The following is a 20,067-nucleotide window of genomic DNA, read 5'->3' as shown; positions in this document are numbered from 1 at the left end:
TTGAGTTACACATTTCTAAAATAGTAGAATTTATGTAGAATTTAAACTAATTTCAACCGCTTATCCGACCCGACTTCGGATAAGCGGTTGAATATGGATGGATGGATTAAACTATGAATTTGGTTTATATGTACGTCTGTTTATGTTTTTGCGACAGCCGAAGGGCATACTAACAAGTAATTGTAAGGGAGAAGGTTCAGAATGTATGCCTTGTATTGAGGAAATATAGACATTATTTTGAATTCCTTGAGCAAAACACCACAAACTTTTCTGTGAAGAACATTTTGGAAAGTAACTTAAAACTAAAGTATTCAGTAATGTGATTACTTGTTCAATAAAGGAACCATTAAAGTAATCTGATTACAATCACAAAGAAGTAATTAGTCATTTGTAGTGGATTACTTTAAGGAACTTACCAAGCACTTGTTCTCAGTGGAAAATCAATTCATAAATAAAGCAAATACAGTTTGTATATCTGTAAATGAATTAATTGCTGTCCACAAAAGCAAACAAAACTCATACTTGCCAAAATTAGAGAATTATTTGATAATGCTTGTGCAACAGCATGCTTCTCCATGTGTGCATTCCACATGGGTCATATAGCATCATGACACTTTTCCAATAATATCTTGTCAGAAATTGGCTGTGTACTAAAACTGATTGCCCAATATACTTTTGAGTCTGCTGTCTACATGCTACTTGTATTTTGAGTGATGAAACTACAAACTGATACTAAAAAAATTCTAAAAATATTTTCATACTAAATACATATTTTTTATATTTATTTTCAGGGTTGGGGAGTAATGGAATACATGCAATGGGTTTCCGTAAAAAAAAAAAAAAGTTAATTTATTTTTAAAAAGTATTTTGATTACTAAAGAGATTACTTTGTATTTATTGTTATTTGGTCCATTTAATATTGAGTCTATTCAGTTGGACAACATTTATTCATATAAAATTATGCAATCCAAAGAGCATTTGAAAAGCGGTGAAACCCTTTCCTTTGATGTGTTACATTCATACAAGCAGACAAGAGAAGTGCGTTTAAAGTAAGTTTGGTGCAGCAGAAATAGAAATAAACCTTGTGTAAATTGGCATGTGAACATTTAGCTTTATGCCAACCCTTACTAATAATCTATAGTTCTGGCCAATTTGCCACTCAAATGAGCTTGTGATTCGTAGCAAATGTTTTCCAGAAGATTGCAGCTCTTATATACAGTAGTATAGTATATTATAGTACAGTAGATACATACAAAGAAATGTATTCCCCATATACAGTAGACTAGCACAAAACATGCCAATAGCATTATTGAATTAGAGCGAGTATAAATATTAATAGAATGTACAGACATTGGGTTGTTTGTTTGCCATAGATTTGTTTTTGTTTCCAGTGAATCGTTAACTTCAGCACTGATCTGGGTTTAGAATTATTTTCAGAAATGTGCCATCCAACACTTTATTGTGCACATATCAGTGAATCTCTCACAACTCCTGGAACAAAAGAATTTAATCAGTTAAGATTTTTATTTAATTTTTTTAAGTATCAAAATAAAGTTGTCAAATAGCAATTAACAAAGTGTGTGTTTTTGATAAATTAGGCCCTAAGAACTAAATTCAGTTTGCCAATGTCCTTCTCCTAAGGTCCATATTCTGTAGCTAGTACATTTTACATTTTGTATCACATTGAGAAGCACTTGGGCATTATTCCAGATTATTGGTTAATAAACAGCAAAATGAAGTACCTTGAAATCATTGCATGACCATTTTCCCCAAATTATCTCAGAGGAAGTAATTTGATTGCACTGTGCAGTTATAGTAACCAGTGACAAATGGGGTTATGATTTTATAGTCAACTTCCCAGACTAATAAATACAAGATCACAATAGAATAACTCTGCAAACCTCATAACAGCATATTGTCTGACAAAATTAAAAGTGCCTTTTTATTTTAGGTGAAATCATGTTTAAAAATGTAGACATTTTGACAAACCTGATTTATGTTGGGTTTATTCTTTGATTTGATTTGTACAAATGGGTCTCTTCGTTGTAAACCTTAAGCTTTTCCTGGCACAAATTATTCCTTTTCATGTAGAATATCATAAATATAATTTCTATCCTGGGAATTGATCTCAGGTATGAGATATTTTAAGTGGAATAGAAGTGAAATATATGAACTAATACAGGCATTCTTAACCACTGGCGTACAATTGGGGGAGACGGAGGGCACACATACCCCCAATGCTGAATCTGTACTTGTTTATATACATTTTTTTCAACACTGAAAATAATTTAGTTTGCAGTTGCTTGGCTGTGATTCTGTCATATTGAGACAAAAAAACTGAAATCCCCCCTTCGTTGAACGAGTTGGTATTGCCCAACTTGACGGATGAGTCACGTGGTACCTGTTACGTTTCTCAGCGCTGACCCAGATGCATGAACTCAGGCTATGTCTCATTTCAAAGGCTGCGCCCTCCGGAGGTTGCATTTGTCGGCTGCTTACGTCATCGAGGCTGTCTCGTTTCAGAAAAGCGATTAGGACAACCCAAATGCAGCCTTTGAATACGACCTTCTTTCACGGGTATACGGAGGATGCAAACGCCCACAATTCTTTGCATTAACAGAAATGTAAAAAAACAATTATAGCCAATTTGCCCGAAAATATGACATTCAAACGCAAGTAATGTTAATTCCCAAGTTGACGTATACCTCAGTAAATGAATGCAGTGTAACAATATGTATAATTATAGTTTTAGATAATTAAAATAAAGTTGGATAGACAAAAAAAAAAACACCTGTAAAATAAATTTTCTTTTCTCTCTACATCATTATGACTCTCTTAAACTTTACCTCATACATTCCCTTCCAGATGGACATTGTTCCCTTCTCACTCAAAGCACTCCCGCTTGTAATAGAGTGGTTTGCTGTCATGATAAGTTTTGTTTCTGTTTGTCCTACGAAGGCTGTCTTGTTTAAACTAGGCTTGTTTAAAGGAGGACACTCGGTATACCGCTGCCTTCAGAGGACGCATCCTACCCAGCATGCAGCCTTCGAAACGAGACACAGCTTCACTGTAATTTATTAATGGATGATGATTTTTAAAAATGCTTTTATAGATAATGCTGAGGTGGATTTTCATTCACAGGAATGAATCAATTATCAGTTTTTATTAAACATAACTATCCAGTGTAAAATGTCTCCAAATGAATATAAAGCGTTATTAGATTTGAAATGTGGATGAATGGAGGATTCTGTTTTGAAGGGTTAAGCGCCCCCTGCAGGAATGTGTTCGCAGGAATTTTCTGCATATCGCGGTGCCGTTTTGTGGTCTGTTCTACATAATGCCATGGCTCATTTTAGCTTATAAAGTCCGCCCCTGATCGGCCCCAAAGTGCGTCGGCCCACCGGGAAAATGTCCGGTATGCCAGATTACCAGTCCAGCCCTGGTTACAACTAGTTATACTAGTTGTGGTTTAATGAGCTCATGTTTGCGTGACAGGCATCAATCATTTCGACATACATTATGGTGTTGACATATACACTCATTTACATTTACGGGAGAGATAAAAATACTTTTTAAACAGCTCTTCTGCATGAAACCTTTCAAACGGTGCAGTTTTCAAGATGCGTTGCCGGTGTCAGGTTTCAACATATAAGAGATATATTAGAAATTTAAATGAATAAATGACTATTTTTCCAGCCTGTTGTATTAGTATTTATTTATTGCCCCTTACTTATTTTAGATACAGTTCCTATATATTGTTATTTACACAGGGCAAATATACTATTTATTAAATCTACTTTTATTACATATTGTATTTTAATGTTGATATAACTTATTACAGCTGACAGTTTGCAACAAGGTTTGAACATCAACTGTAACAAGATCAAATTGAAGTTCACGGCTTTTTAACACTTCAGTGTACAAATTTGAAGTATTTGTTTATTTGATCAATACAGGTAAACGTCATATCACTCCCCCGCCCAACCGCTGGACCACATTTGGTCCCCCTCAATGTTCAAACCAAATCTACGCCATTGGTTACGACCCACTGGATCATTGTCTGCTGGGTCATGAGATCTTATCTGTCATGAGTACAAATGATCAATGAGAAGGATAGAACTGTACATTTGCAATGTTTGAAGTTTTAGAATGTTTGTGTATTTATGAAATTACTCGGGCTACAAATATTGGGCTATAAATATTATGCTGCTATATTATAAGCAAATAAACATAACTTGATTATTTAAGTACCTATTAATTTACTCTATAATTTACATACACTATTGGGCCAAATTATGGAATGCTAGTGCACGCCAGGGCAAATTACATTTCCTCTGTCACTTCCGGGACTTCATCGTGCCTCTTCAGGGCCATTGGCCTTTGGCCCGCCAATTACACTTTGGCCAAACAAGGTCAACAGGGAGTTAAGGTGGGGTCTATTTCAAAGGCAGAGTTTAGCTGAGTCAGGCCAGAGGGTCAGCACCAAGATACTCATTTCATAATTTTTCATACCTTGCTAACAGCTTACCTCAGTAGATCAATGGTAAAATTAAGAATATTCAATACTGGACAGTAGAAGAAATCAGAGCTCTTCTGAATATTTGGGCTGATGAAAATGTGCTACGTCAGATTGACTACATCTTCCGAAATGCAAATGTCATCAAGTATATTATCGACGAACTTGCCAAGGTGTGTATCCAGCGCACAACAGTACTCAATCAGATTGAGGTTCGGGAAAAATTAAAAAGGGTACAGTACAAATCAGTGTTCATTTTGAGGGCTGGCCAGTCTCCAGAGTGTGATACCTCAGACTGAGTTTCCCTCTTGCTTGTGAAATGGGCCGGGTGTGTGACGTTGTCATAGTAAGTGTGGGTTTAGGGTGACGCTGCAGGGCTATTGGTCCGATGGTGGAAATGCAGAACGATTTTGATTTCGTGGCTCGAGGTCCAAAGGAATTGGCCCCAGCTGATCGCTTGATAGTCCTGGCTCGAGCTGGCCTGATAGTGGAAAAGCAGCCATTGGTGTCTATCTAGCAGCTAAGGTTTGGGCTGCCAAAGGTTGGGAGTTAGACTCTGGAGATTTGCAAAGATAAAAAACCAACTCTAACGCTATGTCTACCAAACAGTAGATACATACAAAAAATGTATCCCCCCATATACATTAGACCTGTGAAAACTGTCTGCTTTTGGTTTAGTGGGCCTGTACAATTCTGATTAAAACATCAACAACACAGTGAGCTAAATGTCAATTGTTACACTTTAATGTGTGGTTGGGGGTATATTGTAGATCAACACAGATCTACTATTGTTACTCATCCTACACAATTATATTACATAACACACAAATCTTTAAAGTTGTAAGTCAATGTGGTACAGCATGAAATACCTTCTTTTCTTTCTTTCTTTTTTTTTTTTTTTAACCCATATCATCCCACTTCCACATTTTCCTCTGTTTTTAGATGTTGGAGTAATGAGCCATTAGTGTCCTTCCTGTAATTAAAAAAATGACAAAATTCTAATTCTCAGAGAGCCAAATTATGAAGTTTAAGGGTCCAAGTAAGACTAAGATGGGTCTGTCACAAGGAAACTTGGTTTGGTCCAAGATTAAACTTGATCAGGGAACCTTCCAGAAAAGCTCAGACATTTAAGAGAACTTAAGCTGCATAGTTACCTGATTCCCTCGATATCCTCTATAGTCTCAGGTAGACATATGCCTCGTGTCTCGGGTAGCTGATAAGCCACAAGAGCAGCACAGAGTGCAATAGAAGACAGGATGACTTGAGAGAGATGACTCCATATATCGTCCAAAAGCAGGATCAGAGGAGCCAGAGACACACCCAGACGTGCCAGGAAAGAGTTGTAGCCCATCCCATTTTGCCTGCATGCAGCACAATAGAGGTGAGGAGCCATAATAAGTAATGTACATGTGCCAAAATTGATTAATTTTTCATCGATCAGTGATGATAAAAAACAACATTCAAGAATGTGATAAAATAATTGTATATGTGGCCCCATTTAATGAAATTTGATGGAGTTAACAAAGACTACAGGAACATGAAGCTAGTTTACAAACCTGAGAACAGTGGGGTAAAGCTCAGAGCTGTACAAAATTATTGTGCCAAAACATGTGGCTGAAAAGCCCTTTCCCAGTATTGCTATCACAGTACGAACCACCGTCATATCTGAATGGCAAAAAGAAAGGACTGTTGCATTATTTTGTCATAAACAAGAATATTTTAGACAATTTGGTAAAGGTAAACTAACTATATTGTTCAATTACTCATGTTAAATGATTGTTAAAGTTGTAAGTCTCTCACCTCTGGGTATGAATATGTTAGTCATGAGGGTAATTCCAACCAATAGCAGGAATACAGCCTGTGTTTTACGTCTACCAAACGTATCCAGCAGATAATAGATGATCAATTTTGCTGGCACCTCAATGGCCCCATACACAAACTGAGTGAAATATATATTTAGTCCAAATCCTGAGATGTTGAAGCCAATTCCATAGGCAACAATGGCAACAGAAAACCTGGCAGTGAAATATCCAGTGTCAAATTCCATATTTAAATATAAAAAGGAATATAAAAGGAAATGTGTTTTTCTGTTCTTTATGTTGACAACTGCAACTTTATCTGAACATCTTTTAATGAAACCTAACTGATGGGTCTATGGAGGGTTATATTAGACAGTACACTACGCACCAGGTGATTCCTGTGAGCAGAGCCAGTCTCCTCATCTTAGGAGTTCTGACCAGGTCCAGGTATGAATACTTTCTGTTTCCTCTGTCTGTGACTATGATATTTGCTAAATCCTAGAGAAAGAGAGGAATAACGATGTTCACCCCTATATTTGTGAAGCATTTTAACTATGCTAAACCGTGCTGAAAATACCAGCATACCATGTTGTTGTTGGGAAACAAAAACAGATAAATAAGTAGATACAGTATTTAATAAGTAGGATTCTCTCACCTCAGGTTTGATCCTTAAAGTAACGTCCTCTCTGCGGTTCATAATTGCACATTTATGAAGATAATAATGAGCTTTATCCACCTTTCCATTGGCTATCAACCATCGAGCTGACTCTGGCACCCACCTATAGGAAAGTCAAAATCAGGTAAATTAGCTCATATTATTTGCATAGAATGTGTTATATTCACTCTGCAACTGACTTTGTGATCAAGGCATTGTACATTTACCTGGTTTTAGCAGGTATCTTTTACCAGTTGACTGACTTACAGAATGTGATTATTGTCTGTTTTTGTGACTTTTTTGTGCTTGAGATTGGTTTATTTATACTCACCACCAAGTTATAATGGAAATTATGTTGGGCAATGAGATGGCAACTGTCAGCCATCGCCAGTCTCGAATGCAGTATGCAATCAAAGACAAGCTCATGATGGCAAATGTCCAGGACAGGCTGTCAATCACCCCTACCAGCTTCCTTTGCTCGATGCTCACCCACTCCACATCTGATAAAAATGCACATACACACTCATCCCTTTGGCACTTATTGAGATACTTCTTCTTTCAGAAATCTTTGTCTGTCATTTTAGACTGAGAATAACTTGAGAGAAAAATAACTTCAAGAATCGACACTCATTGAGCACTTTTTAGGAACACTATGGTCCTAATAATGTCCCCGACGTGGTCTTCTGCTGTTGTAGCCCATCTGCCTCAAGGTTCAAAGTGTTGTGCATACCGAGATGCTATTCTGTTCACTACAGTTATACAGTGTGGTTATCTGAGTTACCGTATTCTTTCTGTCAGCTCAAACCAGTCTGGCCATTCTCTGTTGACCTCTCTCATCAACAAGGTGTTTTTGTCCACAGAACTGCCGCTCACTAGATGTTTTTTGTTTTTGGCACCCAATCTGAGTAAACTCTAGATTTACTCTTGAGTAATTCATGCACAATTACTGTTGTGCATGAATATCCCAGGGGATCAGCAGTTACAGGAATACTCAAACCAGCCCATCTGGCACCAAAAATCACATTTATGAGATATACTTTTTCCCCATTCTGATGGTTGATGTGAAAGTTATCTTAAGCTTCTGACCTGTATCTGCATGATTTTATGCATTGCACTGCTGCCACACGATTGGCTGATTAGATAATTGCATGAATACATAGGTGTACAGGTGTTCCTAATAAAGTGCTCAGTGAGTTTATTGCACAAAGATGCTGCACAAAGATAAGACACTGACTGAGACAGGCAAAGAAAGATACATTTAATTAAAAATAACAGAGAGGGCTTCTCACTGAGAACACTAGCGATGATGACGATGCCAGTGATGCTGAATCCAGTGAAGAATCGCAACACTGCAAACATGATGAAGGAGGATGAAAAAGCACTGCCCAATCCAAAACCCGTTCCTGTTAAATATGACACCAGCAGCATCGGCTTACGCCCAAATCTGTGTAGAATCAGACACGTTCACATTTCAGAAAAGCATTCTAGTTTAGGAAGTTAGAAGACTATCTTGTGAACCCCAGAAAACTTCTCTTTGTACTTTCTATCCACTTAAATTTGTCAGCAACCTACAGATGCCCTATTGATAAAGGTAACCAAATTGAAATTAGATAACTCCTCTTGGCTTCCCATATTTTACCAGCCAAATTGAGTAATGGCCAATGTGTTTCTAATGTCACTTGTACTGTATCATAGAGATTAAAAAGAATTACAGCAATGGCCCATGATGATTTTAGATATTTAAAAAGCCAAAGGTTTACATTACTTTTTAAGCTGTAAAGGTCTTATTGGACCAATGTATTTAGTTTGCATTCTGTTTATGTGACCAACATTGCACTCAGGCTTCCGAAAGCAGCTGCTCCAAACATCACCCCAATGAAAAAGATGGTGGTTGTCAATTTGTTCATTGCTCTCTTCTCACAAACCAGATCCCACTGAAAGAAATACAGACAGAGAGAGAGAGAGAGGGGGGTCAAACATATTAAAGATATGTTTGACCAGCATAGCCTTGCTGTTCAGCAGTAAAAATGCTGAACAACCAGCAGTGTCTTTCTGAAGAAGCTGCTTTACCAAGGAACTCTTGCTGGTTAAGAAGCCTGATGTGGAGAGCAGTACACTAGCATCAAAAACACAACATATGCTATATGTTGTATATGACAGGGTTGTAATTGAGTCTCATTAAATCTCAAAAGTATTTTAACATATGAGTTGAATAGAGTAAACGAAGGAAGCCCTTCTCACCTGTGTGGCCAGAGTGCTGATGAATGTGCTGTTATCATACTTCCATCCATTCTGGCACTGAACTACAGCAACTTCTGGATGGCTGGAAGAGTTTGACAGCAGGTAAAACTGAGGATAGGAGAACATGTGACAGGTAGAAGGAGTCCCGTCTTCCTGTGCTGGAATACTGACAGTCAGTCTCTGCTCCCTACTCAGATTCCCAAAGATTCCCTCAGCATCTAGATAGTTGATATCACAGTGGTGAGTAGGAATGACAGTGATAAAGTTAGCTAACAGGAAATGACACGCAAGACTGAATCGACCAAGGAAATTGATGATCAGAACCATCTTCTGGAACCTTCCAAATCCATTAATCTCTGAGAGAATTTCTTCAAACTTCATCTTTGCTCAGTGTTCTGCGAGCTGGCTGGTGCTCACCCCATACAGGCCTGGTGCTGATTCTGTTTTACTTGGCAGTTTAGTTCTAAACTGACATAACAATCCCAAGGTAGAAAATGGTTAACAAGGGGGGTGGGGGGGTGTCTAAACCTTTGTAAAACTTCTGGAAAAAATTAAACCCTTTGGTTGATTTTACATTTATGTTTATTCTTGCTTTGTCATTGTTAGAAGCATGTTGTAACTTTTTCCCAAAGAAATATGGGGGGAAAGTCTTTGGGAATAAACTTTATAGACCTCATTTCAGACATCAGGCACTATACCTCAATTTTATGATTGCATCATCAAATTCTGAGGCACCCATATCTACTGCTTTCTAATGCCTTTATAATGAGATATCAGTGCCAACCTTCACATTAAAAACATATGAATTTAGTTAAGACTTCGAAATTTTCTTTGAACATCTTTACCACATATTCTACCACAATAACTTTTAAATTATTTATCAATACATTTTCTTATTTTTAAAAATGTACATTCAAACAGAAAATACAGGAACAAACCTGCATAATTTCAGTACATAGCTCTTCACAATAGTAAGTTATTAAATAAAGAATAATAATAAGAAACAATTCAGTGATTCAATTTTTATTAGTTTCATACTCTACAGATTTTATTTATTTTCTCTCCATTTAGGGATCTTCCAAGCTGGGATTCAATCAAGTGGTGAACATATGGATCTTTTCCTGAATAAAAAAACATATAAGTCTAAATAAAATGCATTCATTCATTTAAAATATGGGCAAAAATATAGCTTTATATTGTGAGGTGCACTCAATAATCTTTTATTTAATAAAAAAGTTTACTCCTCAAAAAAATAAAATGGCAATTTTGAAACATGCATAAAATTGTGAGCACTCACATGAGATGAAGACGCATATCAGTAACCTTATACAAGCTTTTTTATTCTAAATGGAGAGGGTCCCCCTCATGGAGGCCGCCATGTTATGTTCACATTACCAGCCGAATACTACTTCATTTGAGTAACCAACCTGTTATAGGACACTTTAACTCATGAATTAAACCAATCATACAGTAACTGTCTGTGAATAATGTATTTCTGGAATGGCAACGGTAACTGAAAATTATTGCGTTTGAATGATGCTGCATTCACGCCCCTTTCACGAACAGAAAAGTGGCAGAGGGAGCCAGACCTCGCCCAGGAGGCTCACAAGAGGTGCCAAAGACACACCAACATGGACAAAAAATGAGCTAGCCCAATCCATTTAGCCTATGATCAGAAGAGAGAATGATTGTAACCTGTTGCTATGATGTGTCAATTTTAGTTATGTAATGATTTAGTTTTATTAACAAAATGAAATAAAAAGATTTCCAACTTGGTGCTGTAAGTGATAAAAGCTATGCAAAAAATTGTCCTACTCCCTGAGAGATATTACTGAAAGTGTTGTAAGATATCTCACCTGTCTCTGTGACAGCTCTAGGCTATGTAAACAGCAAACAAAAATATGTCCGACAATGACGATTTCGACCTGTTAATCATTTTGCACATTCCAGCAAATTAGTGAGACTTACCTCCATTTTTAAGCCATCTTGTTCTTAACAGTTGTCATGTGAGGGCGCTATTGCTGCTGTTATATTTAACAACCGTTTATACACTATGTCAGTCTAAATAAATTTAATTTGGTATCTTTAGAGTGCAGGGTTTTGGAAAGAGGGGGTGTGGCTCGTCCAACAGCTCAGTCTCGTGGAAGTAGAACGGCCAAAATCACTTACAGTACCTTTAATAGTGGAAAAAAGAGTAAACAACTGACCGTAGTCAGTACAGCTCAGATCTATATAGGAAAAGACATGTGAAGGTGGCTTCTGAGAACCCTTTACCCAGCAGAGCCACAATTGTATGAGAGAACCACAAATCTAGAGACAGGCACAGAGATACCTGGAATATTTGACTCAAAAGAAGTTTAAATGTGCAATTTCTGTGCCACTAGCGTTACCAAACGGAACTGCAAAAATAAAGACTATTTTCAAATATACAGAATTTCTTAAATACTATCCCCGTCTTCCATTGGCCAGGTATAACTTTTCAGATTGCTCAAACAGAGTTTACATTTTTTGTTGGAATAAACTTCGCTCTATGCTCTTGAGTGCTAGACATGACTGTGACATGAATCTTTTACTACTACCAAACATTCTCCCTTTCAAAATGACTTGATGCTAGTTACATGATGTCATAATGAATGATTGTCCTGTAACTATAAAACATTAATATTTTACATTAACTTTAAAGCCAGACACATGACTTTGACCTCATAATGAATGACTACTTTTAAAGTTTAAATGCTAGACAAGTCATTGTGACAAAAAGAATGATTGTTCTGAAAGACATACTTTTTAATTGACAGCAAATTTGAAAGCCAGATATGTATTTATTTTTTTATATGGTACCAAACATGTAGAGGTTGTTCTCTTTACCTCTAGGAATGAGGATGGTGATGCCAATGCATGCCCGTGTTGCATTCAGTGTAGCCACCTGGCTGTATCTGAGGACCACTTTATCTAGGCACAGATAGGCCACCAGCTATGCTGGCATCTCTATGGTCCCATAAATAAACTGGGTCAGGTACAGATTCAGCCCAAAGTCAGATATGTTCAAACGTATACCATAGTAAGTGAATGCTACTCCATACCTGCAAAAATATAAAATAAAAAAACAGATTTTTTTGACAGGTAAAATCTGAACAGAATATTAAATAAGGGGAGTAAATTAGTAAAGGTTTTTAAGCATCCAATCTGTTGATTGAGACCAATATATTTGTAAGGGTTTAATAATGAGTGTACAGTATTCTCTCGAGAAAACATTCATACCAGGTTAATCCTGTGAGCAGAGCCAGTTTCCTCATCTTGGGAGTTCTTACCAGATCCAGACACGAGTACTTCTTGTCTCCTTTTTCTCAGCAATTATAACATTGGCAAGTGAAAATATTACTTTTTCACAGCTATACAATATTTGATCACTTCCTATGTGGTTTCTTTTAGACCCTTAATTTGCATGCGCAGTTGTTTATTTATCATTTATTTTCCCTTATCACACATATTAACCCCAGAATGCACATGTGCTGATTTTTTGCTGTATTTTTCACAGGGTGTGGTCCTATCATTTGAAACTCCAGGAATTTCTGAATTAAAGTGTCTTTGATCATGTAATCAAGTGTTTTTAACAATTAGTTTGCTATTATTATTATTATTATTAAAAGGGAGTTTGAGTCATCATTAACACTAGTTTCTTCACTTATTGCACTGGTTGCCATAAACTTATACTCTTTATAATAAAGTATATACTATATATATATATATATATTATGGTTTCAACCAATCAAAACAATACAAAACAAATTTATTGCATGTCAGATATTGCATATACATATGCAATTAAGTTACATATGTATTATAGGACTGAAATGCTACCTGTGGTATGATAGCTTTGAAGCTGTTTTTATTTGTTGAGGCATGTTTACTCAGATAAAGATGGGCCTCTTCCAATCTCCAATTGTTTATGAGCCATTGTGCTGACTCTAGAATCCACCTACAAGAAAACAGTGTATGTCACTAGGTAAAACTGGACATCTGAATCACTTTCACATTTCATTGTAATATTGTATCTTACCTCCATGTGATTACAGCCAGTCATAGGGGAGCTGTTGCCATTACAATCAAAGACGAAGTAAACAATGCCAGGAAATATCATAGTGCTTACAGACCAATCAAGACTGATCATCACTCTGGCCATCGTCTTGTGCACAACATCAGCCTACATCTAATGGGACAGAACGAGCACTTCATTGTGAACCAATGGTAAGTGCGATTGTAAGTAAATTACCTGAAATAGGTGCACTACTAGTCAAAAGTGTGAACACATCTACTCATTCTTTATAAAAAGCACATAAAGCCAGCATAAAAGTAATCCATGCAACTCCAGTGGTTAAACCCGTATCCTCAGAAGTGATATGATAGGTGTGGTTGAGAAACATCAATATTCATGCCATTTTCTTACTATAAATCTCCACTTTCACTTCCACATTCTTCATCTTTTGTTTTTGCCTATTGGGATTATTTGTGCATATTGCCACATACTGGGCAGGGAGGAGAATTTATAGAATAAAAAGAGCTTAAATATTGATCTGTTTCTCACACACCTATAATATCACTTCTGAAGGTATTTATTGAACAACTTGAGTCGTATGGATTACTTTTATGCTTCATACTCATTGTGTAGTGCATATGTAGGCTATTAATATTTTTTATACAAAACTAATTTCAAGCATTTTAACCTATGCCTTTAGATCCATTTATTTTTTGAGATCATGACAAACTTAAATTCAGTCCATTTTGTCCAAACATTTGCCCACCAGGTCCATGCCAAACTCTGTCTGAGAGCACTCACAAAGGACAACGGAGATGATGCTGATTCCCGTAATGCCCATTCCAGAAAAAAATATAATTATATCAAACATAATGAAGGACTGAAAGAGTACACTGGCTATAGCAAAGACAGTGGCTGACATGTAAGACACCGTAAGCATGCGTTTCCTACCGTACCTGAAATAAATAGAGATAAATAAAACAATGGATATACCTAAATACTGACATGATGTGCAGCTAACATACAATAGTAAACATTTCAGAAGTCTGTTGAATTGCATTTTTGTGAAGAGCACCAGGTCAAGGCACAGATCTAAGCCTTTTATGCACCAAAATACTCATCCTTGTAACCAGGACACACACACATAAGACGAGACAGTCACAATGTAAGTCAAAATACTGCTTTTTATTAGTTAAAAAGCAGGCGAAGGTACAGTAGGGAAAATCCAGAGGGAGAATGGTCGAGGAATGCGTAGGGTCAAAGCCGGGGAATGAAAGAGAGTAAAGGGGGGCAAATCCGGGAGAGTAGTCGAGGGGAGCGAGGGTCAAAGCCGGGGTAAACAGGATGTATACAAGAGGGGACTAGAGGGAGCAAAAGACAGGGGAACAAGAGGAATAGGGGGCTGGCAAGCTAAGAGGGAATCAAAGAGGAGTACAAAACTAGGCGAGACTAGCGAGGGGCAAAACACGGGAATCTAAATACAATAACCAAACCCCAACAAACGAAAGGATAGTGAGTTATATAGGGGCGAGTGCAGGTGTGAACAATGACAGGTGATGAGACGAGTGGAGGTGAAACTAATGTGTGGAGATAGGAAGCGCGTGAGTGCAAGTGGTCATAATGTTCAGGCTGATGAGTGGGAAGCGAGCACGCTCGCGGAGTGCATGTGTGTCAGAGGGGGGAGATAGTTTACCAGCTAGAGCTCGTAATAGAAAAACCGGGTGTGGAAGCCTGAGGGAGGAAAAAGAGCGTACAAGCTCAAGGGGGCGGAGCGAGGGAGCGGGAAGCGAGCACGCTCGCGGAGTGTATGTGTGCGTGCTCGAGGAAGCGGAGATGGGGCAGAGGAAAGGGGTTCGTGACAATCCTGCAATACAGGATACTTTATAGGAATGTCAAACCATAATGATCTCACCTGTCACTTAGCCAGCCAAAAATGGCTACTCCAATCATCACACAATTAAAGAAGATGGTGGCTGTGGCTTTACTGAGACCTCTCCTGTCACACACCAAATCAAACTGAAAGAGGGACACAGTGAGAGTGATCAGTTATATACATCTGAATATATAATAAAATTAAATTTATTTAGAAAATTCTGCCTTGCAACATTAGCCTGGCCGAGTCAAACTGACAGCAAAAACCTGGAATTCAAAATCGAATTTAAACCTGCAAAGAAATAGTCTCTATTTTATGTTTTTTAACATTTTGAAAACAAAAACAAAAATTATGATGTGGAATTAATTGAAATTATGGAAAATAATTTAAATGAAAGGCATTTGCAAATTAAATCACATTTACTGTACATGCTAAATCAACACTACAAAGAAAAATTTGGTTAAATTAAAAAAAATAAAAATAGCCAAGACATACACGTTCCCCACATTTAGGCTCAAATGCATTTAATTTAATTTAGTAAGTTTAATGAAACCATTTCTTATTATTTTTTTTAATGATTAAGGATGATTTAACTAAAAAGAGGCTACTAGAGCCAGGTTTTAGTTAGGTCAAATCTGTGAGTGAGTTAAATAATTCAGAGAAGAGATATAGGAGTACAATTTATTTTGTTTTGTTACAAACTTTAATACTTTAATTACTTTATTTGAGTTATAGATTACAGATTTGAATGTTCTGTTGTCATATTCCCATCCATTTTGACACTCTACTACAGGAAGCACTGAGGTGTTTGTGTTGTTGGTCAGCAAGTGAAACTGAGGATAGCAGAACACTGTGACAGGAAGCAGGAGTCCCATCTTTCTGCACTGGAACACTGATAGTCAGTTTCCCCTTCCCACTCAGATTCCCAAGGATTCCTTCAATATCCAGTGAGCTGATGTCACTGTGGTGAGATGGTATGGTACTTGTTTAACAGGAAGTGAAATGGCAGCGTGACTTGCGGAACCACAAGGAGAGTGATCTGGGATTTTCCGAAACCCCCAACCTCAGCACACAGGTTCTCAAATTTTATCTTCACAGATTTCTGCTGATGAGCCTTGAAACAAGCAATGAGGGAGGTAGTCTAACTATGCACATTCACTGCTTGCTTCTAGATTGTACATTAGTGCTTGCCTTGAGTAAATCAACATCTTACCTCAAATTAACCATTTAATGAAGATAACAGTAAGATCTCATTAATTAATAATGCGTTACCATGACCTTCACTATAAAATAATGGTCCAGATAATTAGTAATTCCTTCATACTTATGTGGTAACACTTGACTCATTACTTATGGGTTACCAGAATTATTAAAAAAAGACCTCCAGCATTATCACACATGTAGAAGTTAATATTTTTTAATGAATAGAAGAGATTTCCCAAATAATACACAGGTTGGGCAAATACATACCTATATTTCTGTAAGGTATACTGACTATGATCATGGCCTTAGACATAACCACCTTAGACATAATATTGTATTGGTCTACTGATATAAGTTTTTTCCATGGTTAATTATTACATTATTAAATATGGTCCCCATCAATCCTGAATATGTGGTTACATCCTTGACTATGATACTCTACCAGATACTGCAGCCTTGATTTAGCATTCTATTACATTCATAAATGAATTCCCACAAAGAAACAATGCATGATCCTGTTAAACAAAACATAAGCATTCACATTTTAGACACATGCCAATGTTTTGAGTGGCAATTAATTAGTAGTTATTTTAAAATGTTACCAATTAGTGACATTATACAGTACATTATCTGATGTACAGATTATCAATGGCAGATCTCCAAGTTATTCTGTGGAGGTCCAGACAATATCAATAAAAATACCTTGGAATTTATCATAAAGAGTATAGGTGTAACCCTTGTGTCCTGGTCAAATTTCCCCATTGGCTCCTGTCAATCATGCCCTCATAATAATCCCTAGGGGCGGATTTAGGCATGGGTGACATGGGCAGCCGCCCGGGGTGGCATCTTGCCAGGGGTGGCACAGGGCATCAACACAAAAAAGTGGGTGCCTTGAAGTCCACTAGCCATCTCCTCTCCAACCATGCACAACCACCAGCACCCCCATCAACAACTGGGGGTTTTGCCCAGGGCGTCATACAAGATGTAAATGCTACTGATAATCTCTATCCATAAATTTGCTCCATCACTCTACACTCACCTCTCCACCAACAGCTGGTGGGTGGTAAGTGTACTGGTACAAGTGTACTATGGCTGTTGTGCATTATCCAGGTGGATGCTGCACACTGGTGGTGGTTGAGGAGAGTCCTCTGATCCTCAGCAAGTGGTGTTTCTGCAGAGTTCAAACTGTATGACACCTGTTTGAATCTTGCATTACAGTACAACCATTCATTATCTGAGGTCTGTCATTGCTGCCATCTTGAGTTTTTGTAATGTAATATGATAATTGGAAGGACTGAAGATCCCAGCAACAGAATCATGCATCCATTCTGTCCATCAGAAAGCTGTACAACTGTGTCTCTAACTGCACTGGAAACACTAATTTAATACAGCCTAATAAAACACATTTCAAAAATATCAACTGCATAAATTGGATAATTGTGTATTTAGGTGATACAAAAGACATGAATTGGTGTAGCCAAGTCTTTCATTCAGGGACAGGCCTTGCTCAAGATCAAAATGGTGAAGGCTCATGGATCACTTGTTATAAAGTTTAGATACAATTTTTATAAAACATGTGTCAGTTATCCACTTCAATTTAGGTTCCAAACTATGAGCAATTCTATTTTCTAATTAAGTCTTCAAAACTCTCTTGCAGAATATAAGATATATTATATAATATATAATACATAATATAGGATGATGTTTAATACAGTAATAGATTTGTAATCTATAAAGAGTAATCTCTATAATTTAGATTAATCTGGCAATTTTACGGAGATGTTATCTTTTTATTATTATTATTTATTTAATCAAAATAATTTTATTTGCAAAGGGAGGGAAAAAAGAAAAATAATAATAATAGGCCAATTAACAAAAAAAAAAAAAACTGTGAAAAGGTAACAAACCAATGTACTTTATCGAGATGTTTATAAATGATGCTGCCAATAAATTTAATAATTTCTTAAAAAGAATAAACACTGGCCAAAAGTTTGGAACAATGTACAGATTTTGCTCTTATGGAAAGAAATTGGTACTTTTATTAGCCATAGTGGCATTCAACTGATCACAATGTATAGTCAGGACATTAATAATGTGAAAAAATGTATATTGCAAAATAGTTACAATTTAAAAAAAATGCCATGTTCTCATCAAAAAATCCTCTACGTTCTGCAATGATAGCTTTGTAAATCCTTGGCATTCTAGCTGTCAGTTTGTTCAGATACTCAGGTGACATTTCACCCCACACTTCCTGTAGCACTTGCCATAGATGTGGCTGTCTTGTTGGGCACTTGTCACGCACCTTACAGTCTAGTTGATCCCACAAAAGCTCAATGGGGTTAACCCTCTGGGGTCTGAGGGTATTTTGGGCCCTGGAGAAGTTTTGACATGCCTTAACATTTGTGCTTTTTTTCAGTTGCATAAAAACATATTAATGGCTAAAGTCTGACACAAACTGGGCTACAATAATATGTAGCAACATGTATGTACTATGTATTATGTATGTAAAACACACACATAAAATGCATGTATTTTTGAGAAAATAACGTTTATGCATGGTTTTTGAAAAAACAAAATTTTTAAGTCATTGAAATAAGGCCATATAACACATACTAAATATTTGTCACAAGCCTTTTGAGAACTGAATCTTGTATCCTAGAGTTTTTGCTACAAAATGATGTGAAAACCATCCTGATCACTCATGCATACAAAACAATATACTAATTTAACTTTTGTAAGACAATTTTAGTGTTAGAAAGGTCATATGTGAGGAGGCCTGAACTATCATGTATATGGATTTATTTCACACCTGAGGAGACAAAAGACCCCTCCCTTGGGCCTATCAATGAGGAATGTGACTGAAAGAGAATGAATGTGAGGAGACTTAATGATCAAAATCAAGTTTTAAGTTAAAAGTAGTAATCTGACTGTACATTTTCTTTACATAAAGACTTTACTTAATTTTATACCTACACTACCATTTAAAAGAAGTCTCTTCCAAAATACAGTAAAAACATTGATATTTTGAACTCATTTGCAATTTGCAATTTGTGATCAAAGCTGAATTTTCAGCATCATTAATGCAGTCTTCGGTGTCACATGATCCTTCAGAAATCATTATAAGATGGTGATTTTCTAATATGGGCATATATAAAGTGCATTTTACTCATTTAACCTGAACACATATTTGCAAGCACAAGCTTTGTTGATGATAATGAGGCAGCATAAACACTAGATAAAATATAATCTAAACATTCTTATAATTTTATACCATATTACTTATCATATTTATATCATACAGCATACAATTTAAATACCTGCTTTAGCCGAAACAGCATTTAAATATAACTAAAACTTGCTTATTAGTACATATTTCAAAGGAAAATGGTAACTCTTCCTTACTATCCAGGAGTTTCCTCGCCTGTGTATCGTTACAAACGTGCAGTAAAATTAATGAATTGTGTTTACATCATACCTCACTGTCGGGGTCGTTTACCATTTGCATTGATCGCTTCAGGACATTACCGTATGAATATTGCCCCCTACTCGTGGGTGTGATCACATTACCTATAATGAGCTGAGCCTGTAAAAATGTACATTGCTTTGTTTCATACAGATTACATTACAGGAGAATATTTGTTTTAAATTTAAATTGTTTTATTTAAAAGTAGAAATCTTAAGCTTTCTTTAGACATATGCTTCATGTTTGTGTGATAAGTATTTGCGGAGTATCAGTTCATTTTT

The 20,067-nt window shown here is 36.6% G+C and overlaps 1 protein-coding gene and 1 pseudogene across 2 annotated transcripts; both read right to left on the bottom strand.

Moving 5' to 3' along the window:
* Nucleotides 1–917: 917 nt before the first annotated feature.
* Nucleotides 918–9,665, bottom strand: slc22a7b.2 (solute carrier family 22 member 7b, tandem duplicate 2). 2 transcript variants are annotated; one of them, XM_052144994.1, is made up of 11 exons: nucleotides 9,212–9,665; nucleotides 8,801–8,904; nucleotides 8,260–8,414; nucleotides 7,302–7,470; nucleotides 6,971–7,094; nucleotides 6,704–6,813; nucleotides 6,317–6,531; nucleotides 6,073–6,181; nucleotides 5,671–5,877; nucleotides 5,386–5,489; nucleotides 918–1,491 (listed from the first exon to the last, which is right to left on the bottom strand). In XM_052144994.1, exons 1-10 carry the CDS (start codon nucleotides 9,590–9,592, stop codon nucleotides 5,426–5,428), a joined length of 1,638 nt encoding a protein of 545 aa, XP_052000954.1. In that variant the 5' UTR covers nucleotides 9,593–9,665; the 3' UTR covers nucleotides 918–1,491; nucleotides 5,386–5,425. The 2 variants fall into 2 exon arrangements, with proteins under 2 accessions (XP_052000954.1, XP_052000953.1); XM_052144993.1 differs by lacking the exon at nucleotides 918–1,491 and having other exon boundaries at nucleotides 5,239–5,489.
* Nucleotides 9,666–10,767: 1,102 nt separating this feature from the next.
* On the bottom strand, nucleotides 10,768–19,822 carry LOC127656766 (solute carrier family 22 member 7-like; annotated as a pseudogene).
* Nucleotides 19,823–20,067: the final 245 nt, after the last annotated feature.

The sequence above is a fragment of the Xyrauchen texanus genome, chromosome 16 (assembly GCF_025860055.1).
Source record: "Xyrauchen texanus isolate HMW12.3.18 chromosome 16, RBS_HiC_50CHRs, whole genome shotgun sequence".
In the NCBI taxonomy this organism is placed as follows: domain Eukaryota; kingdom Metazoa; phylum Chordata; class Actinopteri; order Cypriniformes; family Catostomidae; genus Xyrauchen; species Xyrauchen texanus.
Note: the sequence above shows the minus strand (reverse complement) of the source record. Positions and strands in the feature narration are given on the sequence as shown.

What these genes read in the sequence shown, in the direction of transcription:
- slc22a7b.2 (XM_052144994.1), bottom strand. Translation starts at nt 9,592, where the DNA reads ATGAAGTTTGAAGAAATTCTCTCAGAGATTAATGGATTTGGAAGGTTC. An exon ending in TCAGCACTCTGGCCACACAG is followed by an intron (nt 8,905 to 9,211) that starts GTGAGAAGGGCT and finishes TATTTCTTTCAG; the next exon opens with TGGGATCTGGTTTGTGAGAA. An exon ending in CATCATCGCTAGTGTTCTCA is followed by an intron (nt 7,471 to 8,259) that starts GTGAGAAGCCCT and finishes CATTTTTATCAG; the next exon opens with ATGTGGAGTGGGTGAGCATC.